We start from the raw sequence: 22,744 nt of genomic DNA on the forward strand, positions 1-22,744 counted from the left end.
ATTGGTACTTTTATATTTATTTATTGTAATATAAATTTAAATATTCCTATATATAGGGATAATTAGTATTATGTTTCAACTTTTATTCTAAGTTTGCATTTTTCTTTGAGATAATTAACATAGAATGAAACAGAAAGTAATTTGTTTGGTGAAATCACTTACAGGGTTTCAAATACATTCACTAGATACAAGACTGTAAATAGACACTATTGGTCTCGATGGTTTAGCAACCTCCTAGTACACCACAGAGGGATAGAAACTGGGTATCATCAGAGTGCCATGGATGTGGGAGTGATAAAAAAAGTTGTCAGTAGGTTACTAAATACAGCTAAGTTATGTCAGTGTCTTGAATAAATCAATGGGAATATTTTATCTTGAGTGGTGGCTCCAGAGATTAAGAAACTGTCATTTGTGATGACAAAGAAAGTAGAGAAATGTTTTGGTGAAAAAAATACAGAGAATAAATGCTAGCTACTATATTTAGTAGCCAAGAAATGGACTATTTTAAGGGGCAGCTCTTGAGCTATTAGAATAAGTATTTCTGCTTGTACTTTGGCCCTTGGTTGGCAAGGCAAATACCGCAGCCCTAGCTCAGTAATTCCTGAAACACAATTTTATTCCCTTTGTGGTATTTGTCTGAAAAAGCTGGATTTTGGCTCTTCATGCCCAACAGCTGAAAGCCTGTCCAACATTGTGAAGATTCTTCCCACACAGAGATTAGCCTGTGCCCTTGTTGTGCCTCTTCTTCCTCACACAGATGTGGAGCTGAGGCCATTCCCTTTTCCCCCTTGTGTTCTTGGGCAAAAATTGGATGCTTCTGGAGCGAGAGTTACAACAAACTGGTGCCAAACTGTGGAGTGCCAGACCCCGTAAAGGGGATTTTTAGAGGCAGATGCCTCCTGGTGGGGAGGTAGGACTTTGCTTTCCCAGAGGACTCTGTTTGCTGGGAACACTCTTCTCACCAGAAAGCATTAGTTAAATGTCTCCTCTCTGGGGCTTTGTGGTAGTTCAGAAACTGAACCTCTCAGTACTCAAACCTTATTTGGGGTTCTGTATGCAATGCATGGGTTCTTTTGATCACCTATGTCCAAGACTGAATAAGCTTTTAACATGAGAATTTAATGTATTTGTTGTGTTTATCCACAAGGTTTTAACTGCATGTTAATAAAAGACCATCCTGGAATGCTTGTAGCTGGAATGCATTTCCGTAAATGCTTTAAATATTTGGCTAATTCCCTTTGCACTGTTTCTTGTAAATTTATTTAATGTTCTTATATTTATATTTTCAGCAAGTACAACATGTAAAATATAAAAACTTTGTTTGATAAATGTGTCATTGTATTGTGTTGTGTTACAGTTCTTCAGATTATATGAGCTGCAGTGCATAACCTCTTGGAGAAAATGCTGACCTAGCCCTTAGATTTATTGTCTTCCATATATTTTATCTTCCATTGTTTTAACAGACCTGGTTTCTCAGCTGAGAAAACTGTGACCTAAGTCTGTTCAGCCAATGCTTGCCCTCAAGTCTGCTGAAGCTCTTCCCATTAGTCTGCTGAACGTACTAATTACTGAAGCACATAGCTTCAGTAATTAAATTCCCTATGAAAATGTTTATTACACCGTCACTTACCTGCTTGGAGTCTCCCTTTGTTTTATTTTTAATCCTAACATATGTTAGGATTCTTTAGTTATTTTTATTGCATATATTCTTGAGGGTGAGGGGTCTTTCCTGACTTTGCCACTTAAAAGCATGCACATATTGTATTAAAATTTTGCACCCATAGTAGCATATTATTTTAGCTCAGTAAATAAGTATCAAACTAGCTGAAAAATGTTTGCACATTGAGTGTTATAGTATCCCTTTTGGTACTTGATCTTTTGTGCACTGCTAGAACCTGATTCGCCGCAGATCAGAGCTCTATGAAAGTTGCATCCCCTTCCCAGAGTGCAAAGTAAAATACTGTGCATCGGTCTGTGCCTGCTGAGCCAACAAGGGGACATCTGTAAGAAGGTTTTAAGCTTAGTCATAGATAAATAAACTATGTACAGCTGACAGGAGGTTGCTCAGCAAACCAGTTTCCTAAGCCGTATGTGGTCTTCTGTGAAAAGTAGTGCCCCGAAGCAGGCAGCTCATGCAGAGTTGAGGAGAGGGGGAGCTGCTTCATGTGTTGGGTCTGTGCAGCTTTTTCACTGACTTGCAGCTGCCGGGCTCTGGCTGATGAAGTTGATGAACCCCCGAGCAGTGCACAGTCCCCTTTCCTGCTGTGCTGTGCCTCACAAAATGCTGTCTGATGGCAACCAGCCACCTCTGACTGAACAGGTGTCCTTTAAGACTTTTCAACCATGGCTGTTGGTTACAAAGTCAATGAAGTAAGCACAGGAAAAAAGTCACAAAATTAACTCCTGTTAGTGCTGTAACTACACATGAAGGGAAAAAACAAAACCAAAAACACCAGTAAAAAAATCCTTTCTGGAGTCAGGTTGAAATCCCATACCTCCAGCTGCTCTGAAATGTCCCTTAGTCCTTCATCCACCATCCCCACGTTCCACTGTTTTTCTTCCTGTTGCCAGGAGCACAGAGGGACCTCACTAAAGATTTTGCAACCGTATGTGACATGTCTTGTATTTATTTATTTTCTCCATTGAAGAAGTCATTGACAAGTTTCTGGGATGTGGTTCTCTTTGCCTGACTACCCTTCTTCCTCCTTGCTCCTGTCCAGTTCCTGTCCTGTTCTTCCCTACGGGAACGGCAATAAGAGAGCAGGAGACATGCAAGGGCAAATGGGTCAAAAGGGCACATCGCATAATGTCCCCCATCAGTGCCCATGGTCACAGAAGTTTCGTTTCCATCCGAAACTTACACATTTCGTTTATGAAGTTGAAAAGCCAAGAGTGAGAAGTGTAGATAACTAATAAAGCCTTCGAACAGATGACTTAGGCTTTTGCATTTTATGGTAAAAAACTTCTGAAGAGAACGTATGAAATCTCCTTTATTTTCGACAGTTTAGCCCAGACTTCTGTCGCTACACACTCATGCTGCTCGGCCTCGCTTTAGCTCCCGGCAGGGCCCCGAGCACTGCCAGCCGCCTCTCGCCCGGGCCCTCTTCCTGATGCTCCCGGGGCGGCGCCCAGAGGCTTGGAAAAGCAGCTGCAGACACCGCAGGGAGAAGCCTGCGAGTTCTTCAGAGAAGCTGAACTCGGGACGGCAACCTCCACACCGCCACAGAAGCGCACCTGCTTCTCTGGGACTCTGCCAGCTCCCACCCGTTTCACCGCCGAGACGGACCGCCCGCCCCTCACCCATTCCCGCTGCCCATCCGCCCGCCCCGCTCCGTTCCGCCCCGCCCCGCTCCGCCTCGCCGGCGGGAGGGAGTGAGGGAGGAAGGGAGGGAGGAGGTCGGCGCCATCTCGGGCTGCCTGTGGGCCGCTCTCACCCAAGGGCAGTAGGAGGGCCGGGCATCCGTGCCGGCTGAGGCGGGAGGTACGGGGCAGCGGGGGCGGCGGGAGGCGATGAGGAGCCGCAGCAACTCGGGGGTACGCCTGGACGGCTACGCCCGCCTGGTCCAGCGAACCATCCTCTGCCACCAGGTGAGGGCAGCCGGCCCCGCGGAACGCCTGTGCGGGGCTTGGGGCGACCGCGGCGTCCGGGGAGAGGGGGAGCGGCGGCGAGGGGCGTGGAGGGCCTCCGGCAGAGCAGCTGGAGCGCCCGGGGCCGGTGACAGCAGCTGGGTTGCACAGGGGGCACGATGAAGCCGGTGGAAGTAAAGAATTCCTCTCTCCCTCCTCCTTTCCTCATCGCTTCCTGACCCTGCCCTCTTGAGAGGAGAGGGGAAAGGCTGAGGCAGCGCGGGGGTGCTCGTTGGCCGCTTACCGAAGCACACATTGGAAATTACGTGGTAAATGCAGCAAGTCTGAGCTTGCAAACAATAATACCGAATGTGGAACATGTTCCTGACCGTAAAGGTGCACACACACCCGTTGTAACACCGTCTACATCCATGCCTGTAACACAGCCAAGTCCCGGGAGCACATTGGTCCCCAGCAGGGCCTGTGAAATGCCGCTGTTTGTCAGCATCAGCTGCGGACGAGAGAACCCCGGGCAGAGCCGGGCTGGCACCGGACGCCGTGTCCCTTTTGTGCGGAGCCTGTGTGCGGCGGGACACGTCCCGGGGATTCCCCGGCCCCCTGTCCTCTCCCTGCCCCTCCTGGCAGTGGAGCGGCTTCTCCCGGGGTTGACGGGCCCTGCAGCCTGCGTGTGTGGCTGTGAAAGAATGAAGGTGTTAGGGATGGTAGGGAGAGGAAAAAAAAAAATTACTAGCTCTGTAGTGTTGTTTTGGCTTGGTTTGGTTTTGGTGTGTTTTTTTTTTTTCCCCACAAATAATTTCCCAAATAAACTTAGTTGCTGAGAATTACAAGGAACTGGAAGGCAATGAAAGAAGAGGTGCAGACACAATCTACTTAAAGCAATAAGATTTTTGTTTGTCTCCGACTGTTGTTGGCACAGGGTCCAGACACCTGTGCGTTAATGTTTATGTGCTAATTACATTAAACTCATTAGAAACAGATGCAACCACATGGTATAACTAGTGTGAGGAGATGATTTTGCTTTCCTGCTCTGCTGGGATGCAGGAGATGCTTTGAGTTGTGATCCTATCTCTGCCTTTTTATCTGCAGAATGACCTTGGGCAAGTCACTTTGGCTTCCAGTGTCTGCCATGATTTCCATGTTGATAGGATGAGGATGGAGCCTCTTAGATCCAGACAGAAAACATGCCATATGAAAGCTGTATATTAATGATATTCATGCTTAACACTAATAAAAAAGGTAACTTAATGGCAATGTAGGAGTGTATAACAGTGACCTAGGATTTTGTAGTTTCTCTTTAGAGTGCTTGGATGTATGTTCATGGGTCAGTGCTGCCTTTTCCACTATGTTTTTTATGCTGGGGAGATTTCAGAGGTGGGAAAGGAGATAAATTAATTTTCTTATGTGTTAGAAAGCGAGTGGCAGGCCTTCCACTGCAATAGACTGAATATAAGTGAAGAGATGCAGTGCTTGTTTTGGCAAGTTAGAGCAGTGGTCCTTGTATCACCTGCAGCCTTATCTTAGCTTGGGAGCTTGTGGAAGGCTGGGTTGGGCTGTTGCTTCACTGGTGATGCCTTCCTGGTGCCTTTTGGAATGGGGAATTTAAGCCATTGGTTTGCCTGGGAGCAGCCTGGTAGAAGAGCTGGGGGGCATTTAAGATCCCTCTGAGGTGCTGCTGTTCAGTGCTGGGGTGGTGTGTGAGTGTGACCTTGTACCTTGCATCCACAAGCATGCCAGATGTACAGACAGGTGTGCTTTGATGGGAAAGCAGTAATCAGCCTGTTCTCATATGGAGAGAAGAATAAATGGTGTGCTCAGAAACACTGTGCTTTGTGAAGACCGTTTAATACATCAGGGGTCAGGTTTCTTAGTAGCAGCAGTTGAACTTATATTTATTCAAACCACACTAAATCACATCATTCTAGAGGCAAATTTTAAGTCAGAGCACACGTGCTATTAGGCACATGTGCATTCAAAGCACACATCCCCTCCTCACCAGGATTGATGGGGGTTTTCTGTATGCAGCACATTGCAGTACTCAATCCACAGAAAACCTTTTTCTTTTGCAAATGTTGCACTTGGCTGATTGGTCCCTACAGTGTGAAGAGTGATAGGTATATTCTTGTTAAAAAGTTGTACAAGGATGCTAAGAACAAACTGCTGGCTCCCATCTCGTGCTCTTGCATCAGTTATACCAACCTCCTGCCAGATGTTGTGGTGTGCCTCTGGGGATGGGGGCCAGAGAGTTGTTTTGATAGGTAGCCAAGCAAGCACTGAGCAGTAACAGCAGAAGGCTGTGTTCAGACACTTACTGCACTTGTTAATTTGAATGAGAAAAAATAAGAAAAAAAAAAAATAAAAGATCATGGAGAGGTTTCAATTGGAAGAGGCCTTAAATACCCCCCCTGCATGGTCAGGAACACATCCTTCTACATCCTTCTAGACCAGGTTGCTCATGCCCCATCATGGCCTTGAACACTTCCAAAAAGGGGACACCCACAACTTCCCTTGACAACCTGTGCCAGTGTCTCACCAGCCTCATAGTGAAGAATTTCTTCCTAATGTCTAACCCAAATCTACCCTCTTCCAGTTTAAAGCCATCACCCATTGTCCTATCACTACATGCCCTTGCAAAAAGTTTCTCCCCAGCTTTCCTGTAGGCTCCTTAAGGTACTGGAAGGCTGCTATAGGGTCTTTCTGGAGCCTTTCTTCTCCAGGATGAACAACCCCCAACTGACTCAGCCTGTCCTCATAGAAGAGGTGCTCCAGCCCTCTCATCATCTTTGTAGTCTTCCTGTAGACTCACTCCAAAGCTCTATGTCCTTATTTTGAGGACTCCAGAACTGGACATATTAGTCCAGGTGGGTTCTCATGGTCTTAAGGTATGTCCATAAAATATCAAAGCATAACATCTATATTCATTTTAAGTGTTGCTAGGGTACTATAAGAGAAAAGCATATGGAGCTGGTAAGGAAAACACATTTGGCACACATTTATGGGTAACCCCAATTGTGTTTTGTCTGGTTCCACACAATCTGCATGTTTTGCTAGAACTTGTATCAGTTTTCCTTTTTTGGATCAGTTGTAAATTAAATAGATTTTAAAAAGATTAAAGATTTAAATAGATTGAAAAGATTGTAAATGTGAATGCCTTCTAAACTACTTAAGATATTAATTTATTGTGCTTTTCTGCTACCATTCTGAATGTGCATGAGGAAAGACATTAATGTTTTCTCAGTCCGTGAGAGGCAGCCCCAGTGCATCCCAAGACCTGGGACTTTCTTGTAGAGGAACCAAAGTCACTGAAATGGTGATAGCAGCCCTTGGATTTGTTTAATGCGGTCTCTTGAAGGTAGGCAGGTCCTTCCCTCGAGACTCAAGTGTGCCATTTTTCTGGGATTTCCGTCTTGGTACCTAGAGGCATTTTAATTTTGCAGTTGGCAGCCAGCTTGGAGGGTGGGGAAAACCAAACCAAAGTTATAATCTCTCAGGCAGCAGGGTGATTTTCATCAAGCCAGGGCTGCAGATACATAGATGTTTGTTGTGCTGCATGGGAGGAGGGAAACAAAGTGCCCTAGAAAAAGCCTAGGAATATGTAGTCTGCCTTTCAAGATTCTGGGGGTTTTTTTGCTATACAGGCACAGTGCTGAACTGGAAGCGGGTTCTCCTTTCTTTGCTTTCTCACTTGTTCTTCTGAAATGGCTTTTCAGGTTAAAAAAAAAAGTTTTTTCAATTTTTTTGGGATCGTTTGAGCAACTTTCCCTGGTAAATAGCTGTGCTTATTATCCTGCTGTTGTTCCCTGGTTTGTGAAGACCATGCTGATAGACTGTTTCAGCAGAGTTGCATGTTTCTACTCTCAGGAAGCCACTGGGCATTGCTGTATTTGAACTGTAACAATAGCACTGGCTGTGCCCAGTCATGCGTGTCAGGCTGTCACCTCTCTGGGGCTCAGTTGTCCCATGCAAAGACCAGGAAATTATAACTGAATCCCCTCCCTCCATCAAAAATTCATTCTCAAAGATGATCATGGAAGGAGTTGAGAGAGCTGGTGTAGGACAGAAATGCAAAATTTATCTATGAATTGTTTTTATTTTTACTTTTCTTTATTATTGTAATCTTTGCCCCTTGTCACACCAGGCCTGGCAGGTGGTCTTTGTTCACAGAAATGTGCTGTAAAGGCTTGATATGGTTGAAAACTCTATTGACCTTCTGTGTCTTTTTTTTTTTTTTCCTGGTAGTGAGGAACATACAGCTGAAAAAGACAGTCTTAAAAATTAAAGATAATGAAGTGATTGGAGTTAATGATGCAGTGAAGAACAGAATGGGTTGCAGGAGACTACTCAATGTACCAGTTTTCAGAGACTGCTGCTTTTCAACTCTATTAGAATGTGTTTCTGTACGTTTTCCAAATGAAGATTGTTGTGGTTTAACAGCTGGCAAGTAAGCCCTATGCAGATGCTTGCTCACTCGCCCTGGTTGGGATGAAGGAGAGAAAGGGGAAGAGTAGAAGTGAGAAAACTTGTGGGTTGAGGTAAAGACATTTTAATAGATAAAGCAAAAGCCATAGGCACAAGCAAAGCAGAACAATGACTTCATTTACTAATTCCCATCAAGTGTTCAGCCATCTCCAGGAAAGCCAGGCTCCATCATATGTCACAGTGACTTTGAAAGACAAATAACATCACCCCAAACTTCTCCTCTTCCTTCTTCCCCAATCTCTCTATGCGGAGCATGACATCACATGGTGTGGGATATCCCTTGCATCAATTGTCCCAGCTGTGTCCTCTCCTAACTTCTTGTGCACTCCCAGGCTGCTCACTGGTGGGGTGGGATGAGAAATAGAAAAGTCATTGACTCTGTCATCCCCGTATTATCAACTCTTCCCAGCACAAATCCAAAACATAGCCCCATACTAGCTACAGTGAAGAAGATTAATGCTATCTCAGCCAAAACCAGCACAAGGGTAAGAAAAGAATTTGCATGTGTTCATGCTTTAGCTGTCATAAACCAAGCCAGTAAATTAATAGAAATACTTTTTAAATTCCCCCTGAAAGAGAGTTTTTTTGAACTTCCTCAAAACTATGCCTCAGACCAGTTGCATAGAAAAAAATAGATCCCATACTCAATTCCTAATGTTTACTCAGTACCCTCTTTTTCTCATAAATACATAACATTTAAATTCCTCTTTCCTCATTATATTTAAGTATGTGTATACGAGTTTCACTCAGTGGCTTAGCTGTGTGGATGAGGATGCCCAGCTGGATGCCATAAACTTTGTATCCTGAATTGTTCAAAGAAATTTTGCATTTGGCTCTCTCTTTTATTTTGGTACCATTTGATATGGAAAGATAGGGTTTCAGGTAGTAATGTTTTGGTTTTTTTCTTTATTCTTTGTGCCATGGTTAGAATCCAGTTACAGGGCTGCTTTCAGCTGGTACAGACCATAAGGATGCTTGGGTACGGGACAACATCTACAGTATCTTGGCCGTGTGGGGGCTGGGAATGGCGTATCGGAAGAATGCAGACCGGGATGAGGATAAGGCTAAAGCCTATGAACTGGAGCAGGTATGTCTTAAGTTTGATGTAAACCTGTTTTTGATGTGTTCATACTGGTGCTTTTTGTAGGATCTGGAAGCATTTTTTCATCTTGGAATATGCCTCTTGTTCCTTTCATATCAGCATCCATGCAGCACCTGGTATACAGTGTTTCCGGCAGCCTTCTGAGAAGTAAGGTTTGGAGAGCTGTGGCAGAGAGGATAGGATCTGAACTGAAATTTGGGAGGTTTGGGTTAGATATGGGGAGGTTTAGGTTGGATATTAGAAAGAATTTCTTTACGGAGAGGGTGATCAGGCACTGGAACGGGCTGCCCAGGGAAGTGGTGGATTCTCCGTCCCTGGAGATATTTAAAAAGCGACTGGATGTGGCACTCAGTGCCATGGTCTGGTAACTGCAGCGGTAGTGGATCAAGGGTTGGACTTGATGATCTCTGAGGTCCCTTCCAACCCAGCCAATTCTATGATTCTATGAAATATAAGCAAAACAAATACATATGGGAATCAAACTTCCATCAGTTGGCCCATTGTTGAAAGTCAGGCTTCTGAGAGATTTTATGCCCAGATTTGCAAGCCTCTTATTAAACCTTGAGGTTCCTGCTTAGTTGTATTATGGAGCAGAAAATCAAGCCTGGGTCAGTTGGATGCTTAGGGTGGCAACTTAGCTGCTGCATCATTCTTCCCCGTAAGGAGAAGCATGCCATTTAAAGTAGAAATCTTTGAAATGTGCACTTTGTGTGATCTCGTGGAAGTTGTACAAGGTCTGTAGATGTGTTTGATCAAACAGACAAGGTGACCATCCCCATACTGGTAAGAATCATGCTAGAGAACTGGAAGGGGAGGTAGCTCATGCAGTTAATTTGTCATCTGCAGCTGTGAAAGAGGATATCAAAAGCAAGAGCGTAGAGGTGGATTATATGGAAATTGAGGGAGTGTTGGTGTTAGTGTCCTGTGTTGTTTTGAAGGCACTGGGTAAATTTGATACTGTTTAGGTACTGTTCAAACCAAGGAAATCTCTGGTGACAGTACAACTTTCACTCAGTTTGCATGATTGTATTTTGAAGCTCTAATAATTTCGGGGTAAAAAGATGTGGTTGATTTCTTCATTTTAGGCAAAATTTTACTCCTCTCTTCATATGCACCAAAAGCCCTTTCTTTATGTTAGTCATCTGTGTTCTGTTGTATACAGATCAGGAGAAGCTCCACACATTTTCCAGTCATGTCAAGATGTTGCAGTCACCTGCCAGTGTTCCCTTAATCTGTCACTCAAAAAATCATAATCATTGTCATCTTTCTTTCTTAGCTGCATAAAGGGGACACAGAGAGTTAGAGAAAACCTTTGGGAAAAATCTGTTCTCCTAAATAGATATGTGGGAATAAATGTCAACATGTATATTGAAAAAAAAGGCATGTAAAGCATTTCAGAATACACATTATTTTATCTTTGTCAGGATGTTGGTAGGGGGTGTGAACTTTGTCACTTTTGAATGTTGTTTTTAACAGCTGATGAAGCTGGCCATGTGAGAGTGTCACTGGTCTGTTTTGTTCCTGCAGAACGTTGTGAAGCTGATGAGGGGACTTTTACAGTGCATGATGAGACAGGTAATGCATAGGTATGACTTGAATTAGCATGTGATGTATTTACAAAACATTTAGTCTGAAACATATATTTTTGTCTTTTCTGGACAATGATTTTTTTGCATGCCTGCAGATGGTGGTGTGGGGAATCTTTTTAAAATTCTTGAGCAAAACTCTGATTTTACTTGCACCTTTTGGAGACTGTGCTTTTAGCAGATTATGGTTTTGACTTTGCAAACTGATTTTTTACCAAGATGCATACCTTTAAATAAGACTTGAACTCATCAAGGTAATTTCATCTTGTCCTTTCCTGAAGAGATGTGGGTTTAGCTGGATCCTAAAGTTAGGGTTCTGTTTAAGCACTTCAGTCAATCAAAACACACTGAAGTGAGGTAACAGGGGTTAGGACCTCAAGTTTCTCTTTACCTAAGAAAAGTTGTTCGTTTTGAAATTATCTGGAGATTTCCTTCAGTATGTTTCAAACTTGAAATTTGTGGTGGTTTTCAGGTTGATAAGGTAGAGAAGTTCAAAAGCACACAGAGTACAAAAGACTGCCTACACGCCAAATATAACTCTGCAACTTGTGCCACTGTTGTTGGGGATGATCAATGGGGCCATCTACAAGTGGATGCAACTTCCCTTTACCTGCTCTTCTTGGCACAGATGACTGCATCAGGTAAGCAGAAGATATTTTAGTCTTGACTAGTATTTCTTGCAATATTTTTCTATTCTAGCTTTGATTTAAACTAGAAAAAAGCTGTAACTTGCTTCAAAGACCTTTACATGATCATTGCTCAGAAGAAAGTACTATTTCTCTGGATAAGTTATAAGGCTTAGGATTTCATGTTTATAGCAGTATCCATTCCCTTTATGTTTGTTGGCATACAAATACATGAGATATTCAGAATCATGTCAGGGAAGAGGTCTCTTTGAAGAGTACATAGGATGTCCTGTCCTCATGGACATCAAGGTTTCTTCAGCCTGGCAACGTTGAGTCAGGTGCTGCTGCTGTCATCTGTGTTCATGTTCTGGCTGGCACTGTTTTATCAGGTGCTCCTCTCAGCTGTATTCCATCTGTAAGGACAAATACTTGTTTCCTCACATGTTCATCTGTCGTCAGAGCCCCTTGCAATTGACCCCTGCAGAGTAGGTGCCTGGTCATCCTGGTGGTACCTTGATAGAGCACTAAGCAGGCAGAGGGGTTGTGAGCAGCAGGAGTTCAGATGCAATGCTCTCAGGCAGCAGAGCTTGCTCAGGTATCTCTGCTTTGTACTCACTGTCTGAATGCCCCCCTCTCAGCAGTGGTTTTTCGTTGGTCTTTCAAGCAGTATATATTGGTGACTTTCAAAGTATATTTTGAAATTTTTATTATTTTGAAATCTGCATGACTTTTTCAATTGATTTCAGTGGGCAGTAGTTAGTAGCAAATAAACAAAAGCATGAAACTCACTGAAGACTAGGTATTTCAGTTCTGGCACAGTATAATTACTCTCTTCCCTTCTTTTAATCAGGGTTACGTATTATCTTCACCCTTGATGAAGTTGCCTTCATTCAGAATCTTGTGTTTTACATAGAAGCTGCCTACAAAGTTGCTGTAAGTAGTTATTTATAGGTAAATCACCTGAACACTGCTCAGATGTGAGTGGAAAATTATTTGTTGATGGAGTTGGAAAATGTGAACTTACTTTTCCATGCAAAGTTATCAGTACCTGTCAGTACTTTACATTTTGAGCATCATCATTGAAATTGGTGGGAGGGCTGCAGTGGATTTACTGCTGTCTAGGTGTGGTGTACTTTTTCTGTCATAATAGTAGTTTTTCTTTATGGATAATTAATAGTATTTCTTAATACTGCATTAAAATCTTATAGGCCTTTCTAAAAAGATCTGAGTGTTAACAAACCTTTTGGAAGTTGAGTTGAAGTGGCACAGGGAGTAACATGCTCAGGGATAAGACTACAAAGGGCTTTGTGTGTTCTGTGAAGACAATGGTTCATTATTGTAGACCTGGTCCTGCTGAGTTTATTTTTATGTGCTGCTCTTCAAACATGAGGAGAAGCTCTTTGGAGACTTCGGGCCTCTTGTTTTTTCTTTTTTTTTTTTTTTTTTTTGAGGACAATAAAATAGCTTCATGCAATGGTCTGGTTTTGTTGTGGGGAGAGCGGGGAAAACATTTCTTTTGTGTAGTCATGACAGCTTTTTTCTTATTAATGTTGTTGCAGGATTATGGGATTTGGGAACGTGGCGATAAGACAAACCAGGGCATCCCTGAACTGAACGCGAGCTCCGTAGGGATGGCCAAAGTGAGAATGTCTTCCTGACACCTCCTTCGTGGCTGTTCTGTCATGCTGAAGGGGTCTGAGAAACCTGATGGCTTCCTATGCATAGTCTTCTTGGCCACTGTGATAGCTAACTGATTGTATAAGCATTTTGGTTTGTGTGTGAGTGAGTATTTTTTTAGTGTAAAATTCTTGTGATAATGGCTTTCATTGAAGGACTTCAGCTCAGTTTTTCTGGGGATCTGCAAGAAGGGTCCCAGATTTACTGAGCCATGACTCTGATAGATTCAGTGAAGTGCTGTCTCATAAAGTGGCCTCTGGTTTTCTGTCCCTTTTTCTTATGTCTCCAGCCCCAGTATGATATGTGATGTTTTCATTGTAAGATTAAAGCATCAGACTGTCAGTTTAGGAAGTTATTCACAAGTACTTCAGAGAGAAAAACGAATACAGATGTACTTAAAAGAACATTGATACTTTTGATTCCCCCGCACAAGGTCATGGAGATAATAAATGAAGCTTAGAAGGCCATAAATGTAAATGTGTAATTGACAACTACCTTTTAAAATGGTGTCTAGGGGACTGACAGAAGCCAAATATCATTAAGGTCAAAGACAGTGTTGCATTTCAGCTGGATTTATTAGTTTCCAAGGTCTTGCATGGCTCTTAGAGGGAGAAACTGCTGTTTTTGGCCACAGTTCCATCTAAAAGAGATATGGCAGTGTCTGTGGGGGAAGTTTTTCCTTACCTGCCCAGTATGAGTTCTTTTGCACTGAACAGTCAGACATAGTCTGTGGTGTCTACATAATGTTGGGTCATGTTGATGTCAGGACTCTCTGCAGGGCTTGCTTCACAGCTTTGCTTTCCAGTGTCTCTTGAGTTCCATGAAAGTGCTGTTCAGGATGATGGGGGACTGTGGAAGGCATGCTAGCAGCCCCACTGCAGAGGATGAGGTAGATGATACGTTTTTTAATTTGCCTCAGGATTCTCCCACTTCTCTCCCATATCTGTTTTATGTGGCTGCCTATGGTAGCAGTACAGCATGGAGTGGATGCCTTTGAGTGGATCTCTGTGCCTTTTCTGCACCATTAAAACTGCCCGTGGTCCCAGCTATCATTTTCTCAGTGGGGCTTTCTGCTAATACTGGGAACATCTGCTGCTCTAGCACTCAGCTGGAGAAAACAGATCTGCAGACACAGTAAACCCGTGTTTGAGTTGGAAGAAGAAAAATACCCTTGTCCCTCTGCAGAGAGGTCACAGAATCAGCCAGGTTGGAAAGGAACTCTGAGATCAACAGGTCCAACCTTTGATCCAGATAAGGCAAGGTGCACTGTGCCATCCTTCCTTTGCCAGAGATTGACATTACCGTGAAGTTGGAGGACAAAAGTGGGTACAGAGCAACACTCAGTGCTGCTGCAGCCCTGTGAATGTGTATTTCAGAAGAAGGCTTTGCTGTCCCAGCTCTGGTTGTCTGATCCTTGCTCTTTTCTTGTCACATTTCCCTGTGCAGTGTTGCACACCCTACTTCTTCAAAGGCAGGTTTTGTAGCCTGCTAGGTTAAAGTAGGAGTGCCCCAATGGAGCTGGTGGTTGGGCTGCTCATGTCCTCACTAGGCAAATGCTTTATGGCCAAAAGGTATGAGATATGGTGATTCACCTGTTGACATAGAGTGCCTCAACTGGCTGTATTGAGAGCAGATGTCTCATTTCTTTTACCTTTGGGAAGTCATAGTATCAGAGGGATGGTGATGCTCTCTTTTCTGGGCACCGGTCTTGCTCATCCAGGGGCACCTTGAACAAGGGTTTGTCTTTGAGCAGCCCTTCAGGCAGGAGTAGTGAAAGGCCACTGAACTTGGGAGTTATTTTGGAATATAGGACAGGAGAAGCATTTATTACCAAGTACTTTAGATACTCCAGTTAGCCCTGCTCTCCATTGCTTTGCATTGCCTTTAATTTGTAAGAAGGGCCACCAGTACATCAGTCCTGTATTCTGCTAGCAAAAGACAGAAATACGTACTTCTGAAATACTGCCAAGCATGTCTTTAAGTGTTTGTCTAAAAATGTCTGTGAAGCAAACTTGCCTTCTATGATTTCCTTCAACATATAAGCACAGGTTTGAGGGCATATACTTGGCTTAAAAGGGGTTTAATGGTTTTGGTTTGTTTGGGTTTCTTTGAAGGCTGCTTTGGAAGCAATTGATGAACTAGATCTTTTTGGAGCTCATGGAGGACACAAATCAGTGATTCATGTTCTTCCTGATGAAGTAGAACACTGCCAGGTAAAACTTAGTCTTGTGTTTCCTTTGGTAGGGGCAAACGCAAGACTCTCTCCCTTTTGTTCTTAAGTGAGATGTTGGTTAACTGAACCAGGAACTTAATGTATGAAGAGTGGCTTCAGACTGTGCTGTTCACCTTGTTTCTAGTAGGTCATGCGAAAGTGAGTGATGTGAATCATTCTCATACTAACTCAGTTAAAAATAATTATGCAGTGAGTTCTCTGTCAGTTTGCAAATAGTATAGTCTATTCCATTTGCACTTGACACAGTCTTCTGAAGTAAGTCAACTGCTTTAAATCCCTCTCTTCTATTCCTTTTTTCCTCAGTCTATTCTATACTCCATGCTGCCAAGGGCATCCACGTCAAAAGAGATAGATGCTGGCCTTCTCTCTATCATTTCTTACCCGGCTTTTGCAGTGGAGGATCTAAACCTTGTTAATGTGACTAAGAGTGAAATCATATCCAAACTACAGGTAATTATTTTCATTTTCCATAGGGAAGGAGAAGCAGAATATCCCTTTCTTAACTGAAAGTCTTAATTAAACAAGGGTTGTCATACTTGATGCGTATATGCATAGAAGAGAGGCAGGAAAATTCCTAAGTGACACTTAAAACTCAGCATATACTTTTGTGCTGGTGTTAGTCTGTGGGGAAGAATAGTATGTGAAGTTTTATTTAACTTTGTGTCTTTTCACAGGGCCGCTATGGCTGTTGTCGCTTTCTCCGAGATGGTTACAAGACACCCAGAGAGGTACTTCTGATACCTGCTTTTCAGTACACATTAGGAAGAATTTTCTCTTCTGTTAATAGACATTTTTTTTGTCTCATTTACATGAATGGGTGATTTTTTGTGTCTCTGTTACAAAGACACCTTAAAGGCTTTGGAGGTAATCCACATGTCCACCCAGAAAACAGCACATGCCTAAAAAAGAATCAGGGTTTGAAAATTAATTCTTAAGGGCAAAACTTAAATAATAATTCTGTAAGGAATGAACCCTTAGGTATACTTGCAGTGCCTAAGGGGAAGAGATGTCTCTGAGGCATCTCAAAATATCTTTGAACTGAGGCAGAGCTGAGACTGTTTTGGTGACACCTAGATTCTGAAACTGGGAAGGGTTGATTTGTTTGGGGAATGATGAAATAAGTTTGAGACTTGAGTGTGAAAAAAGAAGTCAAGAAGCTACATGAGAACTATCTATGGTGTTTTGCTTTGTTTCCTGGTTTTAATTACTTGTATAAATAGGCTACCATTATGGCTGGAATATGAGTGACTGATTTGGTACTGTGACTAAAGGAAGAGTATGATTTGATTTCTAGGATCCAACCAGGCTGCACTATGATCCTGCTGAGCTCAAGCTCTTTGAGAATATTGAATGTGAGTGGCCAGTATTCTGGACATATTTCCTTATTGATGGAGTATTTAATGAGGACAAAATTCAGGTGAGGAAAGAAGAAATTACTGTGAATGGAAATGTAAAGCCATTTACCTACAGTATTTCATAGCTTTGATCCTTGTTTATTTTGCCTATCAGCTGGATACCCCATCTCACCAATCTCACCTTCCTGGGGTCCCTTCATAACATCATAGTGCCATAGTAACTTCAGGTTTGGTTTTTTTTTGTTCAGTGAGATTTGCTGTTTGATTATGGAGAGCCATTTAATTTTCACTTATTTCCTAAATTAACTGATGACTCACTGAGTTACTTTATACCTTTACTATGTCATGCATTCAGTGGCCGGGGGAGCTAAATTGAATGTAGCTCTACAAAGGTTATTGTGACACCTGGAGAGGATTGGTGAACTGAAATCAACAAGTAGCCAGGATTAAATGTATTCATTGAGTCATTCAGAACTTCTATAGATTGTTGGCTCAAAGGGAGTGAAAAATGCGTGTAATTTAAAATTAACTAAGTTGCAGAGGGACAGGAGGTTGCCAAACAGGGCACCTTAAAAAATAAAATGGCATCAGAAACAAAGAGGGGCATTTCAGACCAAAAAGCCCTTTTTCTTTTTACCAGATACTGTAAAACAAGTGCAATACTTACTGGCACTAGAAATGTAAATTGCTTTTCTGGACACAGTAAAAATAGTCTGAAGGAGGGAGAATAACATTATATCACCAGAGGGATAAAATAGTTTACTGAAACTTCAGTTGTGTACAAAATACCACAAAGCAGTCACTACAATTTAGTTGAATGGTCTGGGATTTGCCTTGATTGTGTGCATACTCAGACCAAGCAATTGCTCCAGTTCCCCCAGTTTAAGCACAGCTGGTGGGTCACTGAGACACTGAGTGTCTTCCCCCATTGCTGCTGTAGACAAGTGGTTACAATGGTAGCATTTGTTAGGAAAATAAGCACCCTTGAGGACTCAAAAAGAGTGGAGACAGACAGGACACTGAAAATATCAGTGTACTGTAATATGAACCTGTGGTATCTTATCTTGGTGTTCCACTGTACTTAGAAAGGTGCAGCAGAAACAGGCTTTCAGAGGCAGGTCTTGGCAGTGCCTGAAAACAGCTACGTGTAAGTAAAAATCTGAAATGGGGTAGTTAAGTAATGCAACAAAATTAGGGATCTGGTAAAAAGGAATATTAAATGTTCTTTATTTTGTATCAGTCTCGTATTCCTATTTTTAATATCTTATCTAACAAGACAAGAACAAGATGATTTTGTGTTTAATTAACTGAAGTATTTTTTAACAGTTTAAATCTGTTTTAGGTTGTATAGAGAGACATTTTTAAGTAAATCAATTAAAAGAAACTGATTTCCCAACCTTGGAAAGCAGAATTCTGAAAATTGTAGACAAATGTTCATGGGAGAAAGCTAGCAATTTATATACCTTACACTTTTATGGATATTGGCAGTCCTGACACACATGTCACTGCATTGTCACCTGTGAAAAATTTCGTATAGGATTTATTCCAATTACTTCTTTACAGGAGTATATTAGAAGTTTTGTACTTTTATCTTGTAGATTAAAGATGATGTATCTCTGAGGCTGCTAATATTGGAACAGTCTCAGAATTTGAACCCTGATCTTCCATTAGCTAGTTATCATTCCCCACACCTCCTTCTGTTTTGTTTTGTTTTGTTTTAAAATATATTTCAATATAAAAGTATTGTTATATAATACTAAAACTTATGCTGTTTCTGTTCTGATGACTATAATATGAATTCTCACTCTCTTTTAAAAATATTTCCAGGTACAAGAGTATAGAGAGGCTCTAGAAGGAATACTTATTAGAGAGAAGAATGGAATAGTTTTAATGCCTGAACTGTATGCAGTCCCTGCAGAAAAGGTATTCTGAAAATGCAGCATCCACTTTACTATGCAAAATGTAAATATCACAGTGTCAGTTTTACAGTTTTCCTATAGCTAGTAAATCTAAACCAGCAATAAAAAAAACCAAAAAAAACCCAACTACAGCTGTTTCTGCTAAGAAATGCTAATCTTTAGGCTTCCAAATAGTCACATTTTTTCAGTTTGGAATCTGGGTCTCTATGGAAATCTTAGAGCATGTCTGGTGTTTTAACTGCTCATAGCAATAATTAAGAAGTGTTGATGCTGATTTTGAAACTCAAACTCAAAGAAGATTGTTTTTCTTTCCCAGAGCTTGTGTGTAAGAGAGAAACAGATTTTGGATAGATTAGGGTTTGGGATGGATTTTTTGTTTGATTTTTTTTTCCTTTTCTTTTTCTCCCATCTTTACTGTTGCTGTGTGCTTGATTCTCCCACTGTGACAGTGACATGCAGATGAGTTTATGTGCTCTTCCATGTTATTTGCCTGTGTATCCCTCCCTGCCAACTTCCTCTAGACTTCTCAGTCCTCACTGAGAGTGTGGAGCTTCCTGGGTTGGTCTGAGTTTGAGCAGGGAGTGTTGACAGCTGAAAGCGTATTCACAGGTTGGAGATGGACACTCTGATTTACCATCCTAGTGGGAACAAACATGTAAGAGTTCATAGCTTTTTTGTGAATTTTTATATGATGATGATTGTACGAACATGCCAAGTGAACAGGGTAGATTTTGCCTATCATTTCCAAATTTTAAACTGGCTATGGTAAAGTTGTTATCTAGGATGTTTTTTTTCCCTGCCCTCGGTAGTTCTGTATACTGCAAAACCCAGGCAGTTTTTCTAAATTAGTTAAGAGTCTACTTCTAATTTTTCCACTGACCATTCTTGCTAACAGAGGAGATGTGAGTACACTTCATTTTATGGAAGGCAACTTTACTTCAGGAAGCTGTGTAGGCATCAGTGTAATTCAAGTGTCATCTTGCAAGGGCTTGAAAAACAGATACCCAGTTACCTACAAGCTGGGAAGGCAGCAAAGGCATGCTGAGAAGGAAGGGGAAGTGCTAACACCAAAGCTACAATTGCATGCAGTGTCCCCATTCACCCTCCAGGCTGGGTGTTGTATGAAAAGGAAGCACAGTGCTCGTGTCCCAGAAAATTTGCAGCCTCAAAAGCAAACCAAAGACATCTGTGTGTGTGTACAAATGGCAGGTTAGAAAGGATAGATGACAGACTACATCTTTTTCAAATACTTCCATGTTATTCATTGTTCTTCAGAACCTTAGGGTAATTTTTCTTGCTTATGTGTTTGTTTCCAGGTGGATGAGGAGTATGAAAATCCTCACTCTGTAGATCGTATCCCGGTGGGAAAGTTGCCTCATCTTTGGGGACAATCATTGTATGTCCTTAGCTGCCTGCTAGCAGAGGTAATTGGGTTTGTATGGCAGGTTGTACCTGATTTTGTTTTCAGGTAGCTTGCAATTTTTTAAGTACAATTTGATTGACAGTGTGTTCTACAGTAGAAGCATTTTCTTGAACCATGGGGGGGTGGCTGAGCTTTCAGGAGACTTTTTTATTCTTCTTTTTATCCTTTTTCTAAACAGATAATGCAACTGTGTGTTTCTAATCCATCTGAGTAAGTCGTTGGGCTGGATATATCATTAGGCTGGAAGAATATGCCCAGACTGACCTGGCTGTCCCAGAGCTTAGGGTATTGCATTGTTTCAGCTCCACTGAACTATGCTTTACTCTGTGCCAGAAGGTGCTAATGAAGTTGTCTTGTATTAGCCATGGACTTATTAAAGGAACCACTGAATATCTCTGGGGCTGCAAAAAAATCACTGGCCTGGCAAAATTGCATCAGTTGCTGCAGCTCTAAAATAGGAAATCTAAACATGCAGATTGTTCCAGTCATAACCATTTTCTTGCTGTTCTAAAAAACATTTCAGTCTTTGTTTTTATTACTTAGTAGACAAGGTAGAGAAACCAGGCTTTAAGCCTTGGTCTTCTGGTAAAATATGAAAATTGCTTAAGATTTCATCCAGATGTCATCAGAGGCCTTTTACTTAGTTTTTATTTGTTTCCTTTTTTTTTTTTCTTTCTTTTGCCTTTATTTTAGGGATTCCTTGCTCCAGGTGAAATTGATCCCTTAAACAGGAGATTTTCCACTGGATTTAAACCTGATGTTGTGGTACAAGGTGGGGGAGTTTTCTGAATACGGGGTGAATTGGATCATGTGGTGGCAGAGTCCTTATATACAGGAGACAGACATGTTTAAAAAGAATGTGGATTTTTGCATGGGATGTGCATGCTTTGGTGTTAGAAGGAGCAGAAGGGGAATAGCTGACATTTTCCCAGAAGGAAGAGCAGGTTTATGAAGTTTAAAAATATACATGTTAAAATTTTAAGAATGGTTAGGGTGTGGAGAGTGGTAAAAAATCTTGTGAGGAAAAGGAAAGTCTTGATGGATTCTAGCTAGAAAGGGGCATGAGATCAGTTGGTTTATTTAGGTTTCTTTGCAGCCCCTTTTTGGAGGAAGCAGACTGCTCTCTGTACACAGAGGTGATGCAGCCAGACTTACAGCTCTCCTTTGGCTGGTGCAGGAGCTTCTTCTGTGAATGCAGGGACAGCCAAAATCAGAAAATTAAGCACAAAGCAAATACTGATCAGAATTTAAAGGCTTTTCATGGACTGGTACCACTCCAGAAAAGCAACCAGCTTGTTTATCAGGAACAGCCTTTCTCAGTGATACTGGGATGTGGGCAGGTGCTTTTTTAGCCCCTGTTGGTGTCTCACAGTGGTTGCATTTCTCTATTCTGAAATAATTTCTAGTGGAAATGTTATCTTTAGCATTCTTTAACAAATATTTATAGAACAATCCTGAATTATTAGTTCCAAACCAATAGACCAGCTAACATGGGCAAAAACTCAAACAGGAGAAGAGGTTGAGGATCAAGGCAAATTTCTTGGATTTTGGAATTTTTTCCCTACTTCTGCCATTTTATGGCCTCTGTAACATTTATGGTGATATGGGTAACAGCATCTGTTTCCCATTGACTTGGCTACATTGTTACAGTGTGCTGCATCGGGACAAGGAAGATTTTCCAGTTGGGTTTCTGTGTTTTACTGGGGAAAAGCCCGATCTGCTGGAGTAAACTGCATGATCCAAACTAGTGGTAATGAAATAAACCAGAATAAATTGAAAAAGTTCCAGTGAACATGATGTAACATCAAAGCTGACCCTACTTGGAGGAGGAGGTTGGAGTAGAGACCTTGTGAAGATTCTTCCAACTTTAATTACCCTGTGGTCCAGAATGGACAAGAGTGGCAAGACTTGTTGAGAAGCAGAGAGCCAAAAGCTGTCTGACATCCTCTTACAATCTCTTTAGATCTCACAGGCTCATAAATTATGAAAGAAGTGGGCTTTTGTGCATTTTCAATCAACTGTGACAAAAAAGTGTTGAGAGGTGACAGTTAAAAAGAGAGTTTTGGTTCTTACTAGTATTTTTGTCTTGTGTCATGCAGTAGCTGTTTTGGCAGAATCTAATCAAATTAAGAATCTGTTGCAAGAACATGGAATCAGTGTTCAGAGTATTGCTGATATCTATCCTCTCAGAGTGCAGCCAGCTCGCATCCTGAGTAACCTGTACACCATGCTGGGTAGGTATTTGAACAGTCTCATTCTACTGTTCTGCAAGTTAATTTTTAAGTGTGGTGTTTTGTTTTTTGTTTTTCTTGCTTCAGTGTTGCTTCAGTTCAGTGTATTGGGTTTTTTAAGCTACATTTCTTCTATTTAAATAAATTTATTTGGTTTTTAGAAACGCATTTTTGCTAAGTTAACAAATTTAGATCTTTGCTTTTAAGTCATGGAACTCCAACAGGAAAAATAAAATAGCCTTATTTTAAAATCTGGCCAAAATACAAGTTTCCCTGTACCCTTTGGTTTAGGCAAGGACCAACTCTTCTTATCTTGCAGGAACTATTTCCACAGAGAAACTGACTTAAGTAAAGGGTTTTTGGTTGTTGTGGGGGTTTTTTTGTTTGTTTGTTTGTTTTTGTTGTTGTTTTTATTTTATAATTTTTTTAATGGGTTCTTCAAATAAGTCTTAGAAAGTGTGGCCTTTACATGGTGAAAGGAAACTGCATATGCTACTTTTGGGAGGGAATTTGTCTTTTTATCACAAA

General features: G+C 41.6%; 1 protein-coding gene across 3 annotated transcripts in view; it reads left to right on the top strand.

The window, feature by feature from the left end:
- Positions 1-3,402: 3,402 nt before the first annotated feature.
- Positions 3,403-22,744, top strand: part of PHKA2 (phosphorylase kinase regulatory subunit alpha 2) — a 47,007-nt gene continuing 27,665 nt past the window's right edge. The window contains exons 1-14 of one of the 3 annotated variants that reach the window (XM_030468959.1): positions 3,403-3,588; positions 8,993-9,151; positions 10,694-10,741; positions 11,225-11,393; positions 12,229-12,311; positions 12,938-13,018; positions 15,170-15,268; positions 15,592-15,738; positions 15,963-16,016; positions 16,583-16,705; positions 18,471-18,566; positions 19,879-19,986; positions 20,679-20,757; positions 22,085-22,219. In XM_030468959.1, the coding sequence (XP_030324819.1) occupies positions 3,511-3,588; positions 8,993-9,151; positions 10,694-10,741; positions 11,225-11,393; positions 12,229-12,311; positions 12,938-13,018; positions 15,170-15,268; positions 15,592-15,738; positions 15,963-16,016; positions 16,583-16,705; positions 18,471-18,566; positions 19,879-19,986; positions 20,679-20,757; positions 22,085-22,219 (1,459 nt within the window). In that variant the 5' untranslated portion in view covers positions 3,403-3,510. The remainder of the gene's footprint in view (positions 3,589-8,992; positions 9,152-10,693; positions 10,742-11,224; positions 11,394-12,228; positions 12,312-12,937; positions 13,019-15,169; positions 15,269-15,591; positions 15,739-15,962; positions 16,017-16,582; positions 16,706-18,470; positions 18,567-19,878; positions 19,987-20,678; positions 20,758-22,084; positions 22,220-22,744) is intronic. The other 2 variants (XM_030468957.1, XM_030468958.1) reach the window with 2 other exon arrangements.

This window comes from Calypte anna, chromosome 1 (assembly GCF_003957555.1).
Source record: "Calypte anna isolate BGI_N300 chromosome 1, bCalAnn1_v1.p, whole genome shotgun sequence".
In the NCBI taxonomy this organism is placed as follows: Eukaryota; Metazoa; Chordata; class Aves; order Apodiformes; family Trochilidae; genus Calypte; species Calypte anna.